Source organism: Lissotriton helveticus, chromosome 9, assembly GCF_964261635.1.
Source record: "Lissotriton helveticus chromosome 9, aLisHel1.1, whole genome shotgun sequence".
NCBI lineage: Eukaryota > Metazoa > Chordata > Amphibia > Caudata > Salamandridae > Lissotriton > Lissotriton helveticus.
Window position 1 is genome coordinate 400,044,958 of NC_136070.1, and position 19,038 is coordinate 400,063,995.

Here is a 19,038-nt window from a genome sequence, read left to right on the forward strand (position 1 = left end):
ACTGCTTGGGCAGGACTCACTGCATGCGCATCCCTTGGCTCAAATATGTGAGAAACACTCTTGAAGAGTTAGGGTTTGGAAATCTCTTCAGGAACCCCACAACCATCTTAGCACAGCACAAGAAACAAGTAGGGGAAATTTTCCTAGAGCGGAAAACCCAATGTCGTGCGGAGGCTGAAGGAGAGAAAAAGTCCGTGAGGGCTTATAACTTGGTGAAGAGTGTGGAGGGTATGGAGCCTTATCTGTATCTTGTACATAACGCACAGGACAGATTTCTTATGTGTCGTTTCAGATTGAATTTGCTTCCTTTTATGTTGGCTACTCCGGCAGGTTTTACTATGTCAATCGAGCAGAAGGGACCCTGCGGCTGCGACAATTTGTCTCCGCAGGATTCCCTTCATTTTATTTTGCTTTGCCCCTATTTTTCTATGCCCAGGCGTAGATTTCTAGTAGACATATTAAAAAAAGCCAAATTGGAACATGCCAGGGATGCTTTAGTCTATCTGCAACAAGCTGCCGACCCGCTAACCTTATGCTGTGTCATGAACTTTATCAAGGTGGCGGTTCGATTAAGGATGACGAGGGGAGAGGAATGAATGACCTGGGATTTTATGTTTTAAATTTATGGCCCTGTATGTTGGGATTTTATCGTATTATTCATGTACAAGGATCTTGACTAAGATTTAATGTTTTCTTATCTATGTATATATATGTGTGCTTTTATGGTGTTTTTTAATCACCGAATAAAGATTCTTGAAATGAAATGATTGGCTGAGTTCATTCCTGTTGGCTAGATCTCAACAGGTTTGGCTCTCTCCCTATTCATCATCGGCTAGACCACTTCTGACAGGGGTCCCTCAGGGCTCGACATTGAGCCCCCTGCTCTTTAATATATATCTAACCCCCCTGATTGAATTAGCCGTACATTTGGGAGCCAAAATTATAGCATACGCGGACGACACGCAGTTGTTGTTCACTTGGCCAGGCGAGGCTCTGGACACAGAGCAGATTCAGAACTGTCTGTCCTCAGTCTTCAATTGGTTAGCGTCATCCCAATTGAAGTGCAACGAGGACAAGACGGAAATTCTGCTCTATGGCCAATTTCCTCCTGACTTTAGGTCACTACTGTGGCCAGATGGTTTCCCCATTCCAGGTGCCTCAAACACCTTGGCCAAGAACCTCGGGGTCTGGTTTGGGGAAGACCTTCGTTTTGAGGGGCACATTAAGAGGCTTACTGGAGGCTGCTTCGGGACCTTGAAGTCTCTCAGAAAGTTTTTTCCGTTTCTACCGGCCTCTGCTCGCGAGTCATTCGCGAGAGCTTTAATTCTCTCGCGCCTGGACTACGCCAACGCTCTGTTTAGTGGCTCTCCGGCCTACTTGATAGGGCGGCTCCAGATTATTCAGAACGCTACCGCCAGATTACTAGGGAATATCTCCAGGCGGATTAGCGTTAGGAGTTACCTGGAGAGTCTGCACTGGCTGCCGGTGCCGCATCGGATCACTTTCAAAATTCTGACTCTGGCCCACAAGGCCATCAATGGGCGGGGACCCGCTTATTTGATGAAACGATTCCTGCGGTACACCCCCAACCGAGATTTGCGCTCAGCAGCTCAACATCTCATGCAGGTCCCTCGTTTTCGGCGCGTCCGGTTGGGCGGACACTCTGTGGCAGTGAGGGCTGCGCGAGCATGGAATGCGCTCCCTGCCTCTCTGCGCAGTACTGTTGACTTCACGGCTTTTAAGAAAGCGCTAAAAACTCATTTGTTTAGATTAGCTGTTTAGTTTGTTATGTTGGTTCAGGGCTCTGCTGTTTCATTTCTTTTCTTTTTCTTCGCGCCAGGATACTCCGGCAGTAGTTGTGCGCGCTATAAAACAGCTTAACATAACATAACATAACATAACATATATGATGTTAGTATTAAAATGGGTTTGGATTACTTTTTGTACAGCAACATTTTCAATGATATGGTGACCCAAAAGTTCACTGTATGTTAACGCTAATCTTTCAGCTCATTTTGATCTTCACAGAGTTACCTGTTAGTACTGCTCCTTTTTTTGTAATAAAGCCGTAAGCATTTTTATTTGGATTTTTTATAAAGCTAGAGACTTGCAAATATAATTAGAATCTTATTGGGGACAAATCAGATATTTTAAATTTGAATAAGTAATTTGTTAAAGTTATGTGTGATGGATTTAATGTTGTTTGGAGCAGTTTCAAGATTAGGTATTATGGTTTTTGGTTTTCCACTTCAGTTAAGGATAAACTCCAAAACTAATTTGATAATATTAAGAAAAAGATTTGCAATCTTTTTGAGAGATGGTCGCCTTTATTTCCTTATTGGTGGACATATCAGACAATATCAAAATTAAATTTGTAACTACCATTTTATACCCTATCTCAGTATTTCCTTTGGACTTAACCTGATCCTTTTTTTAAGTATTTGTTTCAAAATTCCCTTTTTAAATATGCTTATTTTATAGTATATAAACAATGAGCTATGGCCAAGATCCTTACACACCAAACGTTGCCACATGTATCATTTGTCAGTATGGTGCAAGACACCTACTGCGTAACTTTATGCTGCTAAAAAAATCAAATTGGGTAAAGGAAAAAAGGAGGAGGAATTAAATCCCGCTAAAATGCACTCAACATGAAATATTTTATTGGGGTATATTGGTATTGGCAAATAAAAAAGAGATTTTAGTAATGCCAGAATAGATTTCTCTGATATATACTCTACTCTACACACAAAAAATATAAATTTACAGACATTCTAATAGCAAACAGTCTTTAACCTTGATTATTATGTTGATTGCTTCTGTTAATTCCATATTTATATTGTTTCCAAAATCCTCATCAGTTGATCAGCCTTGATAAACTAAGTTTCATCAAAAAGGATAGGACACTTGTAACCACTTACTCCAAGAGATATATTGAAATATGATGAAAAACCCTCATAAACGTTGTGTTTTACGAGAAGCGGTATATGTTGTTCTCCGCCCCACACAAACGTTATGGCAACAGTCATTGGGTTTTTGCATTCAGTATCTTGCCAGCCTCACCCGAGGCGATCTCTGGTTTTATCGTGGCAGTGTCCAGAGAAAGTTTGAGTGACCCCACTGAAGCTGAAAAAGTGAATAAAATAGTTTCCAGGCGATACTGTATTTTATTCAAATCGCTGGTCCACTAATTAAAATGTAAGGGTATGCTCTGGGGATAATTAGGAATCCTTAGCATAGGTCATTAGGACAGAAAAAACGTCAACATGTTTCTGCTCTCTTGGCCCGTGGGTCTAAGAGCATTCGTCAGGACAACAATAAACACACACAGTTAAAAGTATATTGTCACTATTTTGTGACAATAGTGGGTCTATACAACATAATAGTCTTACCCATGTAGGTTCTGAATAGTCACCTAGAGGATTAGAAAGGAAAAAGGGGGGTGACAGGTGGCATTTTAACAGTTTTCTGTTAAAAAACGTGGTCATTAAGAACATGCATTGTGTTTTTTCAAAAGTTATACGCTCATGTTAGAGACATATGCAAGTTTTAGGAAACAAAACAACATAAATGACATCATGGCGAGTTAAATCAAGGAGTGGTGTATCAGCGGTACGTAGTGCACAAAAAGCTAAATCATTTGTGACATTGTATAACTATTTTTAAATCATACCTCTATTTAGGGTGTACACAGAATGAACCTGGATAGGGAAAACGGAAGTATTATGAAAATACTACTCGTACCGAGTGTTTGGTGCTCAATTACCTCATGTGAGGTCTTACCTTTAGGTAATTGTTACCAGGTCCCGTCAGGAGGTACGGACTTTAAGTCCCAGGCTATAAAGATACCAAGAGGGGGGTAATTGTGAGGTTGCTGTCTGCCGGTGGCATTGGGGCAGCGAGCGGTAGGGGAAACACTCACCCGCGTTGGAAGCGTGTTCCGCGTCTTGTGCTGGCTCTGCCTCCTGGACGCTGGGAGCACGCTTCCGATGGCGTTTTCTTCGTTATCGGCCATTGCGCTAGAAAGAGGACTGCTTTGCAAATGATCGAGTGACCTGATTAAACTCAAAATTAAGCGGTTTAACTTTCTTCAAGTGCAATAATTTTCATTTTAGCGTTAATAGGGGAAAGTGTTTGTAATTACCATAACGCTAGATGGGAAGCACAAAATTTGAAATTTTTTTTGAAAAAATGTGCAACTAATGTAAAGAAACGTTATCTCGTGTTGGACTTGCACTTAGATGTTGTATTTCAACGTGCAAAGTGGTGCCATGAGATTTCATCATTTAAACCATACTGATTCGTTTTCAGACGGTCAACCCAACGTTGTTCCTTTTCATACAGTACCTTTTCAACATTGGGTGTCCCTTCTGGTATTTTTTCGATGACAGTCCATCTCAAGTCCTCAATGCTCTGATTTTGCTCAACGAAATGGGAACAGAGTTTAGTGGTGTTCTTTTTTAGGCGAATATTACTTTTATGTTCCCCTATTCGTAATTTCACCTTCCTGCAAGTCATCCCGATGTATTTCTTTTCACATGGACAGGTGACCATATAGATCACATGGGATGAATTGCAGTTGCTATGTTGTCTCTGTGTCCAATTCAATGTGGGGGAAAGTTGTAATGTTTTTGAGCTGGTGGTTGATTTGCAGGCCAAACATGAACCACATGGGTAATGTCCTATTACAGGGGCCATGTGGGCATTCCTAATTGGTTTGGTTAGGATGGCTTGTCTGGGGCGAGTATGGACCAACATATCACGTAAGTTCTTGGTTCGTTTATTGGCAAAGCGTGGTTTTGGCCAGTTGTATTGTCCTGTATTTACAATGTGCCAGTTCTTCTGAATGAGTTTGTTTACTTGGTATGATGCTGGACCAAACGTAGTCACACAGGTCATGAGGTCCGCATTTTCTCTTTTTTCAAATGTAGTCAGTAGATTTTCTCTCGTTTGGTTCAGGGCTCTTTTTTGGCACTTTTTTATGGTTGATGTTTTATACTCCCTTTGTTGTAATCTGATGCTGAGATCCTTTGACTGGACAAGATAGTCAGTTTTTTGGCTACAATTTCTTTTGAGACGTAAAAACTGGCTGTATGGTAAATTGTCCCTTAATGGTTGGGGATGGTAACTTTTATAAGACAATAAACTGTTCTTGGCCGTTGGTTTTCTGAATGTTTTTGTCTCAATTTTGTTATCCTTTGAGTATATAGTCAGATCTAAAAAGTCAATGCTTTCTTTATCAGCTATATATGTAAATCGAAGCCAAGGATCGCGTGTGTTCAGCCACTCCACAAATAGTTTCAGGTCGTGGTTATTGTGCCAGATCAAAAGAACGTCATCGATATAACGTTTCCAGTAGAGTATACTGGAAACGTAAGGGTTGGTTTGTGTCAGTACGTGATTAGTTTCAAAGTTGCTCACGTAGAGTCCTGCCACCGAGGGGGCAAAAGCATTCCCCATTGAAGTCCCGTGACTCTGTAAGAACAGCTGTTCTTCAAATTCAAAGTAGTTCTCAGTGAGTGCCATCCGGCAACACTCTAGGACAAAGTGTCTAGGTGTCCTAAAATCCCAAGTTTCCATGAAGAGAACATCCTCTAACATTTCCAGTGTCTCTTTTTGGGGCAGACTAGTGTAAAGGGAATCAATATCTAATCCCACTAGAAGCATCGTAGTGGGGTCAAAAGGTTGGTCTTTAAGTTGATTTAACAAATCTCTAGTATCTTGTAAATACGTAGGAGTTTTTTTGACCAGAGGCTGGAGGAATTGGTCTGCAAATTTGGAGAGGGGTTCTAGTACTGATCCTATGCCGCTAACTATCGGGCGGCCTGGTGGTGGTGTTCTGTTTTTGTGTGTTTTGGGAAGCGAGTAAAAGTATGGAGTTTTTGGATTGTCTGTCAGTAAGAAATCCGCTTCTTTCTTGCTTACCCAGCCATTTGTTTCGGCTTCATACACCATCATAGCGATAGTCGTTTTCAATCTAGGTGTAGGATCCGTGTCAATTCTAGTATAGAATTTATCATCCGCCAGTAGTTCAAGGCATTGGGTTCTGTAGCCTGCTTTTCCAAGAATAACTACTCCTCCACCCTTAACTGCGGGTTTGATCACAATGTTTGTGTTTGACTGTAGTTCTTCCAAAGCTTCTCTTTCCAACCTGGTTAGGTTTTGAAAGGGTCTTTTAACATTGTTAGCCATATTATCAATGCCTGTAAAGAGGGCCTTTTCGAAGGTCAATATCTCTACTGGTACCGTGTTGTTCGGTGGAGTGAAATTCGACTTTTTTCGGAGGGTAGTGTCTCCGAGATTAGTAGAAGGTGTAGAATCAGAAAAATGTGCTTTAAGTTTGAGTGTGCGACAGAATTCTGATAGTTCACATTTGAGTTTAAAGAGGTCGAGGTTAGGAGTAGGGACATAACCGAGCCCTTTGTTAAGGACCTTTTCTTGTTCCTTTGTTAGAGTGACTGAACTCAAGTTCACTATTAATGGCTCGTTTTGCTGGTTCCTGGTTTGGATGATGTCATGCTCCTGGTTTGGACATTCGGCTGTTGGTCTTGCCATGACACAGTTCTTCTTCTTCCTCTTTGGTTCTGGCCCCTCAATAAAAAAGGATCCTGATTTTGATTATTGATCCCCTGTGGTGGTATGCCCATAAAGTTCTGCATTTGCTGTGACCCTTGGTTATACGGGTCCATCCATCCGGCATACGGTTGCATAAAGGGTTGGAAGAATGGCATGGGTGGGCCCATGAAGTGTTGTCTTGGCCATCTATTGCCTCTTCTCTGTGGTCGAGAACGGAAGTGTCCTCTGCTTCGTCTGTGGTTCGAATCTTCAGATCCTGTGTCTGAGCTTGCAGAAGAGTCCCAACCATCGGAATCGTTATCTGTTTTTGAATCCATTGATTTGTAATCAGTTTTAGTGTAGGGATGCATTTTTTCGTGACTGAACTTTTTTATGTCTTTGCTTAATTTTTGTAGTTTATTTTGCATCAGGAAATCTTCGCTCTCCGAAATTTCTTTGTTTAAATCCTCTAGTCTTTTTTTGTAGACTGCTGGTTGTATGCCTTTTTTCAGTTCGGCTTCACAGGCTTGAATTTCTGTTAATAGGGCTTCTGATAATCTCTTTGCAGTTTTCACTATTAACACCAAATAGTCAAGGGTGCATTTCCAAGAGATTGCGGACCAGTCGCGTCTGAAAGCCAAATCATGGAGAAAAATTTGTGGTGCATTGGCAATCCAAAGACCTCGAGGCGCTATTTTTGCACGTAAGTATTCTGTCATGATTATTCCGTGGATGGCGACCCTTACCTAGTTATGGGGAACAGATAGGACACCTATTCCTCTTCCCTCATTTTGATGAAATACTCATATTAAGCAGCGTACAGCTGCGGGAAAATAGTCTCTGACTTTTCCGTCAAGAAAATCAAGACATCCTTCTGGAAAGTCAACATGGAAGATATGAGTGGCTTGAGTTTTACGGGGAGCGACATCAGCGAGATTCTAGCAGCACAATCCTTAATTCAAAACACAGACTTTGTTCAAGTACTAGCTCAGACTGATGATTGGGACACTCTTACAACAAAAAAGCAAGAACAAATAAGGGTCGCCATCCACGGAATAATCATGACAGAATACTTACGTGCAAAAATAGCACCTCGAGGTCTTTGGATTGCCAATGCACCACGAATTTTTCTCCATGATTTGGCTTTCAGACGCGACTGGTCCGCAATCTCTTGGAAATGCACCCTTGACTATTTGGTGTTAATAGTGAAAACTGCAAAGAGATTATCAGAAGCCCTATTAACAGAAATTCAAGCCTGTGAAGCCGAACTGAAAAAAGGCATACAACCAGCAGTCTACAAAAAAAGACTAGAGGATTTAAACAAAGAAATTTCGGAGAGCGAAGATTTCCTGATGCAAAATAAACTACAAAAATTAAGCAAAGACATAAAAAAGTTCAGTCACGAAAAAATGCATCCCTACACTAAAACTGATTACAAATCAATGGATTCAAAAACAGATAACGATTCCGATGGTTGGGACTCTTCTGCAAGCTCAGACACAGGATCTGAAGATTCGAACCACAGAATTTTTCTCCATGATTTGGCTTTCAGACGCGACTGGTCCGCAATCTCTTGGAAATGCACCCTTGACTATTTGGTGTTAATAGTGAAAACTGCAAAGAGATTATCAGAAGCCCTATTAACAGAAATTCAAGCCTGTGAAGCCGAACTGAAAAAAGGCATACAACCAGCAGTCTACAAAAAAAGACTAGAGGATTTAAACAAAGAAATTTCGGAGAGCGAAGATTTCCTGATGCAAAATAAACTACAAAAATTAAGCAAAGACATAAAAAAGTTCAGTCACGAAAAAATGCATCCCTACACTAAAACTGATTACAAATCAATGGATTCAAAAACAGATAACGATTCCGATGGTTGGGACTCTTCTGCAAGCTCAGACACAGGATCTGAAGATTCGAACCACAGACGAAGCAGAGGACACTTCCGTTCTCGACCACAGAGAAGAGGCAATAGATGGCCAAGACAACACTTCATGGGCCCACCCATGCCATTCTTCCAACCCTTTATGCAACCGTATACCGGATGGATGGACCCGTATAACCAAGGGTCACAGCAAATGCAGAACTTTATGGGCATACCACCACAGGGGATCAATAATCAAAATCAGGATCCTTTTTTATTGAGGGGCCAGAACCAAAGAGGAAGAAGAAGAACTGTGTCATGGCAAGACCAACAGCCGAATGTCCAAACCAGGAGCATGACATCATCCAAACCAGGAACCAGCAAAACGAGCCATTAATAGTGAACTTGAGTTCAGTCACTCTAACAAAGGAACAAGAAAAGGTCCTTAACAAAGGGCTCGGTTATGTCCCTACTCCTAACCTCGACCTCTTTAAACTCAAATGTGAACTATCAGAATTCTGTCGCACACTCAAACTTAAAGCACATTTTTCTGATTCTACACCTTCTACTAATCTCGGAGACACTACCCTCCGAAAAAAGTCGAATTTCACTCCACCGAACAACACGGTACCAGTAGAGATATTGACCTTCGAAAAGGCCCTCTTTACAGGCATTGATAATATGGCTAACAATGTTAAAAGACCCTTTCAAAACCTAACCAGGTTGGAAAGAGAAGCTTTGGAAGAACTACAGTCAAACACAAACATTGTGATCAAACCCGCAGATAAGGGTGGAGGAGTAGTTATTCTTGGAAAAGAAGGCTACAGAACCCAATGCCTTGAACTACTGGCGGATGATAAATTCTATACTAGAATTGACACGGATCCTACACCTAGATTGAAAACGACTATCGCTATGATGGTGTATGAAGCCGAAACAAATGGCTGGGTAAGCAAGAAAGAAGCGGATTTCTTACTGACAGACAATCCAAAAACTCCATACTTTTACTCGCTTCCCAAAACACACAAAAACAGAACACCACCACCAGGCCGCCCGATAGTTAGCGGCATAGGATCAGTACTAGAACCCCTCTCCAAATTTGCAGACCAATTCCTCCAGCCTCTGGTCAAAAAAACTCCTACGTATTTACAAGATACTAGAGATTTGTTAAATCAACTTAAAGACCAACCTTTTGACCCCACTACGATGCTTCTAGTGGGATTAGATATTGAATCCCTTTACACTAGTCTGCCCCAAAAAGAGACACTGGAAATGTTAGAGGATGTTCTCTTCATGGAAACTTGGGATTTTAGGACACCTAGACACTTTGTCCTAGAGTGTTGCCGGATGGCACTCACTGAGAACTACTTTGAATTTGAAGAACAGCTGTTCTTACAGAGTCACGGGACTTCAATGGGGAGTGCTTTTGCCCCCTCGGTGGCAGGACTCTACGTGAGCAACTTTGAAACTAATCACGTACTGACACAAACCAACCCTTACGTTTCCAGTATACTCTACTGGAAACGTTATATCGATGACGTTCTTTTGATCTGGCACAATAACCACGACCTGAAACTATTTGTGGAGTGGCTGAACACACGCGATCCTTGGCTTCGATTTACATATATAGCTGATAAAGAAAGCATTGACTTTTTAGATCTGACTATATACTCAAAGGATAACAAAATTGAGACAAAAACATTCAGAAAACCAACGGCCAAGAACAGTTTATTGTCTTATAAAAGTTACCATCCCCAACCATTAAGGGACAATTTACCATACAGCCAGTTTTTACGTCTCAAAAGAAATTGTAGCCAAAAAACTGACTATCTTGTCCAGTCAAAGGATCTCAGCATCAGATTACAACAAAGGGAGTATAAAACATCAACCATAAAAAAGTGCCAAAAAAGAGCCCTGAACCAACCGAGAGAAAATCTACTGACTACATTTGAAAAAAGAGAAAATGCGGACCTCATGACCTGTGTGACTACGTTTGGTCCAGCATCATACCAAGTAAACAAACTCATTCAGAAGAACTGGCACATTGTAAATACAGGACAATACAACTGGCCAAAACCACGCTTTGCCAATAAACGAACCAAGAACTTACGTGATATGTTGGTCCATACTCGCCCCAGACAAGCCATCCTAACCAAACCAATTAGGAATGCCCACATGGCCCCTGTAATAGGACATTACCCATGTGGTTCATGTTTGGCCTGCAAATCAACCACCAGCTCAAAAACATTACAACTTTCCCCCACATTGAATTGGACACAGAGACAACATAGCAACTGCAATTCATCCCATGTGATCTATATGGTCACCTGTCCATGTGAAAAGAAATACATCGGGATGACTTGCAGGAAGGTGAAATTACGAATAGGGGAACATAAAAGTAATATTCGCCTAAAAAAGAACACCACTAAACTCTGTTCCCATTTCGTTGAGCAAAATCACAGCATTGAGGACTTGAGATGGACTGTCATCGAAAAAATACCAGAAGGGACACCCAATGTTGAAAAGGTACTGTATGAAAAGGAACAACGTTGGGTTGACCGTCTGAAAACGAATCAGTATGGTTTAAATGATGAAATCTCATGGCACCACTTTGCACGTTGATGCCTGTTGGCATGTTGCTATGACTCAGAAAGTTGGTTATGGTTGTATTGACTATTAGTTTACCACTGTCTTACTGACATTTGTCCTACTTAATTAAATATTGCTTGTTTTTCCAATTAGGCCCTACTTCACCTATTTCCCTTTTTCTTTGGGACCACGTGCGTGCATTGGACAAGTTTTTTCACAGGTGAGAAAATACATATGGGATTCGAGCTTTATATTCAAAGTGGATTCCACGTGTGTGTATTTATTTTAGCATTAGACAGGGGTAATTTGTTGTGTAGTAATCTCTCCAATATGAGTAGTTTGTTGATTTTTTTAAAGGATTATTGCATAACTATTAAAAGCAACCTGTAATTGATATTACTCATCAGTTCATTGCAGTGGGGAGCACTGCAATTATGTCATTATGTGGCTGTCAATTTTCCACATTATTGTGGGTTTACATTGCTTGAACGTACCCAAAAAATATTTGCCGCTCAAACTGATCAAAAGGTGCTGAAAATGGGCCACTCGTGCTGCTGCGCGTTAGCGGACCCATGGCAATGTTTAGCTTGTCACCTTTCAGTTGTTAATTGCTGCATTTGGGTGGTTAACTTGCAGTAATTAAGTGACTTAATGAAACCTTTTCCCATATAATATTAATGTAATACTAATATAAATAGAAACACAATACTGGCACAGAATGGGCCACATAATTTGCCGTTTCTTGACAGATAATTGTGTCAATTCATACATGAGCATGACAGCGGACCCACTAGCAAGAATCGCACCTAACCTGTATATCCCCAGATAATCAAACATCAAACATATACCGGATATGTGCACTCAATGACAACAACTGCTGTGAAGGTGCGGTCCAAAAGGAGGACTGTGCAAATGCAAACACACAGTAAGGTGCACCAAATTACTTTTATTGTGTAAATTGTTTAAACATTCATGTGTTAAAGATATATGTGACAGCTAACAGTTACCACATAATTTGGTCCTCCATTGTCGCAGAATTCCATTTGCCCATATCACAGTGTAGTTGTGAGGGACACCATTTTAGCTACTGCTTGTTCATGCTTTTTTTTCTTCAAGTAGAATATGAAGAGAAATATTTCTAAGAATTGTTTGACTGACAAACATAGAGTATGATTATCTTGTGAGGCCAGCCCTCTCCAAAAGGGTTGAAGGTTTTGGATGGGGGGTTGGACTCCAACAAGGTGTGAACTAAATAAGGGCAAAATTTGCATTTTACAGCACGGACATAATGGCTCGTAGTCCCCATGTCTTACAGGCAGGTTGGATAGTGGGGGTAATGTCATGGTCCATTGCTTCTTATATAGTAAAAGTATTTTGTGTTGCAGCAAACTATGTAGTTGCCTATTAAAAGTGAATGCTTAATTAAAAAAACATTTGAAACATAGATTTTAAATATAGTCAGAAGACAATGCCTATGTTCCTTTACCAGATAGGAGCTTGTACAATAAAATATTAATGATATACACACACACGCATACATACATACATACATACATATATATATATTCACTGAAAAAAACATAGGTTTTACAGACGTTATAGTTAGGAATTAGCATTTAAAAAACCTTAGAAATTATCTGAAAAAACATAGGTTTCAGGTACGTTATAGTTAGTTGGACATTTGACTCATATAATACCAGAAAAATTTGCCAGTTATAGTTAGTTGAGCTAACTATAACTTGCGCCCCCGCAATGCACTGCTGATGACTTCACATATTACATCACTCATGACATGGTCAATGACATCACTGATGACATCACTGACCACATCTCAAATCACATCACTGTTGACATCACTGATGACATCATCCATGTGATAATCTGATGCACCACCTCACACCCTAATATAACCTTTGATACACCCACTCTAAATGACAGACTACCATCCTCAAAACCATAGACTCTCCAAAACCAATAACTACATCCCCACTCACTGATTCTTAGGTTTACACACACGTCCACTCACTCACCTGTACAGTCACTCATACTTATGGTCACTCAGTACAGGACTATCATATTCACTCGTACACCTATAGAGACACTCACACACTGCCACTCATCCATAGAGATACTCACACACCTAGTCAGTCATGCAAATAATTAGTCACACTGCCATTTACTCACCTATACAGTTATACACACACCCGCTAAATTACTCATACAAATACTAGCACATTCTTATGCTCTTATACAATCACTGATACAAGCACATACTCATTCATACAGCCACTCTCACAATCATTGTTATCGTTACGTTGACATATTACTCATACAAAACATAGTTATTCAGCAGTTATAGTTATACTTATGTAAAGAAACTATGACTCTTTGCCTTAATTTACTTAATGGCACGAGTTATATAGTTTCTTTAGATAACTATAACTGCTGAATTTCTATGGTTATGTATGAGTAAAAAGTCAGCGTAACTATGATGACCCTGTAACCTTTGGATTTCAATGGTTTTGTTTTTTTCTGCTGGGGCCAAAATTTGTGGATGATCCGTGGCTAGTAAATTGTGGCAATAACAAAAAACACCATTTTAGTGTCCTAAGGGTCACCTCAGTGATCCCTCTATGCGTCCTCTGGAGTCAGGATACCTGTATCATGCCCCCTTCTATCTGTTTTACAGTGCATTTTCAGTGCACCAAGCCACTGAGAGGAAACAAATGGTGGGTACAACTTTTCTTTCAACCTACAACCAGCTAATCAGGGTCTTCCTTTCACCTCCAGATTTGCGGATAACTCCCGGGTAGATTCTGAATCACCCACATCCCCAGATATACACATTTGTTTTTCACTTAATATCTCTCAAACTACTGAACCGATTTACACCAAATCAGAAAATGCACAATGTGCGTACCAAAATCTAGCTTCCTGCCAAATTTGGTGTAATTCTGTCCAGCGGTTCGGGCTGTTGACTTGTTCAAAGGTGCTATAGGAATTAACATGGGGAAGATGTGTTTTGGGCACCCCCCTTTTTTTCAGCCCCTGCTTGAAGGATCCCCCCAACACTTTCATGGAGATTCATCCAGTAGCGCCAAAGATATAGGCACCTGAAAATGACCGCTTCCTATGGAAACTAGGTTGTAACTATAACTATCTACTGGCGACCCCCAGAAGGTAATATATGTATTTGTTTTTTTGTCTTTGTGCAGAGAGATTGCTCTCAGGAAACACTGATATTAAGACATTCTTTTATTCTTTAGCTCATGATACAAAATGAGAAATGAGCTGATCTCCAGTCTTAAGAGTGCCCTGCTCTCATTTTAAGGTCTTTTACCAATAACCAGAATTAAAGAACATTAAGCTTTGTTATTTTTCTGACAAACAGTCTTCAGTGTGGTAGAGTTATTAAAATTAATAATACAACTCAAAACACAAGGAGACCCTGCAAAAGTTTGTAAAGGTATCTTTTGTTGGGACAGGTGTGCCCCCTACACCATCCACACAAATAAAGAAGCTGCATGCCGTGCATTGTTTGTTTTGTGTCATTAAACAGAAACTGTCTTCCTGCAGGAGCTAAGGGTACTATGTGGCAAAATACACCATGGTGGGCGCATATGCCACGTTGTGCGACAGCCTTTGCTATCATTCTGCCGTTATTAGCATCATGTGTGCATTTAGTACCAACAAATGCACACATGAAGATAGACTCAGAACTTCCACTTCTACATCAGAGCAAGGGGTCACTAGGCCAGCCTTGCCGGGGGTGGCTGAGTATGCTGCACTGACAGTGTGCAGGGGGGCATGGCATGGAATGTGTGTGGTATGACCATGACATGAGCAGGAGATGGGGCACCATGAGTGCCTGCAAAAAATGTATACAGCAATAGTAGGTTTTTCCTACAAGGAACAATAATAACTAAACCATTCAGAAGTCTTGCAAGCTTCAGGGCACCCAATGTCCAATCACTCTACACTCCGGTCAGATGACACTGAGGCAGGGCTAAAAGGGAATGTTTAGTGAGATTTAGCTGAGGTGTGTCAACAGCAAGGAGGCATGGGACAACGGGTCACGCTGGGGTTGGCTGGTATGCAAGTCTGGTATGGAAGCAGCAATAGGTGTAATTGACTACAAACTTCTCCAAACAGGCAAATTATCTGCCGCTGCCTGCATTCCCACAGTGTTAGTGTAGTTGTTCCATGGCTTGTCCTCAGCACTTAAAATCACATGTGAAAATCAGCCTATGCCTTGAACCTCATTGGGCCTCTGTCGGCTGAAAGGAAACACTGCTTTTATGGGGGAGAGCAGTGACGGCTCCTCCGCTAAGGTGGGGAAGCATCATCCCACTGAACAAAAAGAAAAATTAAATGATAATAAATATTGTTATGATCATTTTAGTTTTCCTGTATACTTCAGTGGCTCTCAGGCAAGGCAGGGCTGGCAGAGTAGGGAGAGGAGTAGTTTATACTCCTGAAGTGCGCACAACTGCTTGACTGGCCCACTTGGTCCGGCCAAACAGTTCTGCGCACTTTTTATCTTTCCCCACCAGGCTGCATTACACAGCCTGGTGAGGAACATGCAAACCCTCCCAGTCCCCATCATAAGCGCCGATCCACGGCGCTATTGGTTATGAGGCGGCTAGGAGGGCAGGTGCTTCCTGCTCCTGGCTGGGAGTGCATTAAGATGTCGGAAGGGAAGGAGTACAAAGGAGAGGTGGCGACCATTTCAGGTAAATAGTTTCTTTTTTTTTCTTTTTTGTCCCCACCACCCAGGTCCAGTAGCAGCAGCTACTGGAGAGGAGGACAGCTAATGTAGCCCATAGAGTCGCCTACAGAGACGTGCATCCTACTCAGGGAATCTCCTGGCGTCCTTGAGGGCCAGTCCACCAGAGGGTGCTACCTAGCGAGGGTTTTCAAACACACGTCGCTGACTGAATGGTTTTTTAATCTCTTTGTGGAAATCTACATTTGGGCTATGCAGTGTGTGCGTATTTGTTCATGGAAAGTTATCTTTTTGATAATGTGTGGTGCCTTTTTTTCTGATAGTTTTACCCTAGATATATAACTATCAACTGCAAAGTCTTCATCACAGCTCATGTGCTTCTGAATATTGTCCATGTGTCTTCACAGATGGAGGCCAAAGTGGTGATGGTGAAACTGTTACAAAGGTTTGAGTTTCAACTGGTGCCAGGACAGAGCTTTAAGATTGTGGACAACGCAACACTGAGGACGCTGGATGGTGTAATCTGCACATTGAGACCCTGCAAAAGCAGAAACGGATCAGAATGATTTAGTTTCTTTGATGTTCTTTTTAAGTTTTAAAAAGAGTAGATTACAAATCTTAATGATTTTAATAGCTGCTTCTTTAATGGTTGAGTCATAATAATAAGTGTATATGAAATAAATTACCTCCTATCATGCGTTACAAAGAGATTGGAAGTTACAGAATACTTCAATAATCATATAGAAGAACAAGGCCAAAGTTGAGTTCCTTTATGAGTTAACATTACACCTGAGGTGACATGCAATAGCTTGTACATGTTTACTTAGGTGTACTGTATTCCTTACAATCAGGTCAGCTGGAATCATGTGAATTAGATGCCATTGCATTTTTTGAATAATTATGGAATTACAGCACTTGGCAGGTAATCCCAAAATGTTGCTTTATTTGCAGTTTTAAAATAAAATTATTAAATCCACACAGAAGGAGCGTACAGTTATTATGAATTCATCCGCCTCACCGCTCTTTAGCGTTGGTTTGATTAACATAAAAATAGTTTATAGCTAAAAAAAACTCCACGCATGGTGCAGCACGGTGCCAGAGGTTTCCCAGTCGCCTTTCTGTTGCTGATTGCTATTTTGACGTTTTAATCGAGTGGGGCAAATCTTTGGCCCACTTAGTATTGGCGTGTGTTAAGATGTCGAAATGGTTTCACAGAATATGCCACATTATGTCTCATAATTTTCTATTTCTGTGTGCATTATCTATATATATATATATATCCAAAGTTCTCGCCAAAAACACCTCCTTGTTGAGAAAAATTAGTTTGGACCACAATTGTTTGCATAAATTCTTATTTTTTATTGAATTCCGTCCGCCATAGCGCGTTTCAACCTTGATCACATGACAACGCTTGAACTACTGATCGGCTCTTTTAAAGAGACAAGTGCTCAACATTTAATTCATGGATGTGGAAAACAGACTACCCAAATTTACGTGTAAGCCATTGTATGTGTATAAATACTGTATCGCACAAGTATGACCCCGCGCTTTTACTCGTCATTTATACTTATATACTTATATTTATAAATACCTGATTATTCATGAAGACTACTATATAGTACAAATGCTATTTTTGTTACTGTCCATTTTGTACACAATCCACTATAATTTTGTCCAAATTAAATTAAGTGAATAAAATTACTGAATGATCACAAACCCTACCCAGCTATGACTTGTTCAATGATCAAATCTTTTCAAGTGACAAGTGCTTAAAACATGACGGATGGACTTTTTTTTGACAGGCCAAAATACTTGTATAAATACGGTTTTTGTATATACATACACTTACTCATTCATGTTGATATATGCACACTTACATGCACAGTTATGTATATACACCTAAATATGGCTTGTGATTCCAACGATATATTCAACAATCTTTGAATATAAAACCATATAATGGTCCCATATTAAGATTATATTAATTACAATACAATACCATTCCTGTCACATTTGTTATATATCTCGTCCTATCTTATGTGCGAATAACAACTACATGATAAAGTGACTTTGTGCTCGCAAATCCTTCCCAGACAGGATTTGTTTACTAAAGTCCCTAGTGCATAAAGTGCTTATTTGCCTAATATATATTAATAAATTTAGCTGCAGATAACCCCTTGGGGAAGAGGCAAGATGGCGACTGCTTGATTCAGTCACACAGCAGCTCCCTGGTCATCGATCATATCATGTTGGAGGATATCAGGGCAGCATGACGGCGTGACATTGTTACAAAATATTGTTTGGAGCCTAAATGAGGAGATAATTGGTGGAAAATAAAAAAGACTGAATGGAAACTGTGCCTTCCTACCTCCAGCTTTGCCCCACTCTCAGAAACTGCGGGGTTGCCATCTGCCACGCAGAGCTCATCAAGGCATTGCTCTGCCTCTGGACCGCATTGACACGCAACGAGGAGCAAGGAGGTTGCCCGGAGTGTCTGGGACAGTCCCGGACAGATTATCAGGAAACAATGGTACCAAAGGTCCTGGTCGGAGGAGGAGCGAAGGGGAAGGTGTGCCCGGGTGTGGGTGCTGGCTCCTCTCTGAAGTCTGCAACATCATCGGACCCTCGTGGTACCAGGGAGGTAGGAAGCCAACAGTGTGTATGGAGCTCCGCAACCCGGATGGAGAAGGCGGATGACAGGACGCAAAGGCGGAGCTCCGCCTCAGCGACACTTGAGCAAGCTCTCTGTCTTGGAGCTGTTGAGAGCTGCACCAAGAGCAAAGCATGCCCCCATTCAGCAATCACAACGGCAAGGCACACAAACAAGTACTATCGCACATGATGCACGATTAACTGACGTAAAATTGCAAGCTAGAAAACCAAGAAAAACGGCAATTCCGAAATAATCTATGGGTACTAGGTGTACCGGTGGGAAAGGAAGGGTCGGATACCCAGTCATACATGGTTGATATGCTATCAAAAGCATTTCCGGACTTAGATGGATGGAACTGGGCTCTGGAAGTGCAGAGGACACACCGGGTCCCATTTAACCTCAAACAACCATTGAGATTGGATGCGAAACCCCGTGCCTATTTGGTTTACTTTGGCAACTTTCTCCTCCGTCAGTCTATCTATGACAAAGCCAGTCCAACAAAAAAGCTCAGTGGGGAGGAATATTTTTTCTTTGTTCAGCCTGACTTCTGCCATTTCACGGTAGAGCAACAATGGCATTTACGTCAGATGATTAAGCCATTTCAAGATTTGGGGGGGGGCAAGTTTTTTTGCTGTATCCTGCTCGCCTGAA

The 19,038-nt window shown here is 41.1% G+C and overlaps 1 protein-coding gene across 1 annotated transcript in view; it reads left to right on the forward strand.

The window, feature by feature from the left end:
- LOC144782767 (cholesterol 24-hydroxylase-like) overlaps window positions 1-16,300 on the forward strand; it is a 356,051-nt gene extending 339,751 nt beyond the window's left edge. Inside the window, exons 14-15 of the mRNA XM_078662068.1 lie at window positions 11,162-11,228; window positions 16,142-16,300. Coding sequence (XP_078518194.1) covers window positions 11,162-11,228; window positions 16,142-16,300 — 226 coding nt within the window. The remainder of the gene's footprint in view (window positions 1-11,161; window positions 11,229-16,141) is intronic.
- The last annotated feature ends 2,738 nt before the right edge of the window (window positions 16,301-19,038 follow it).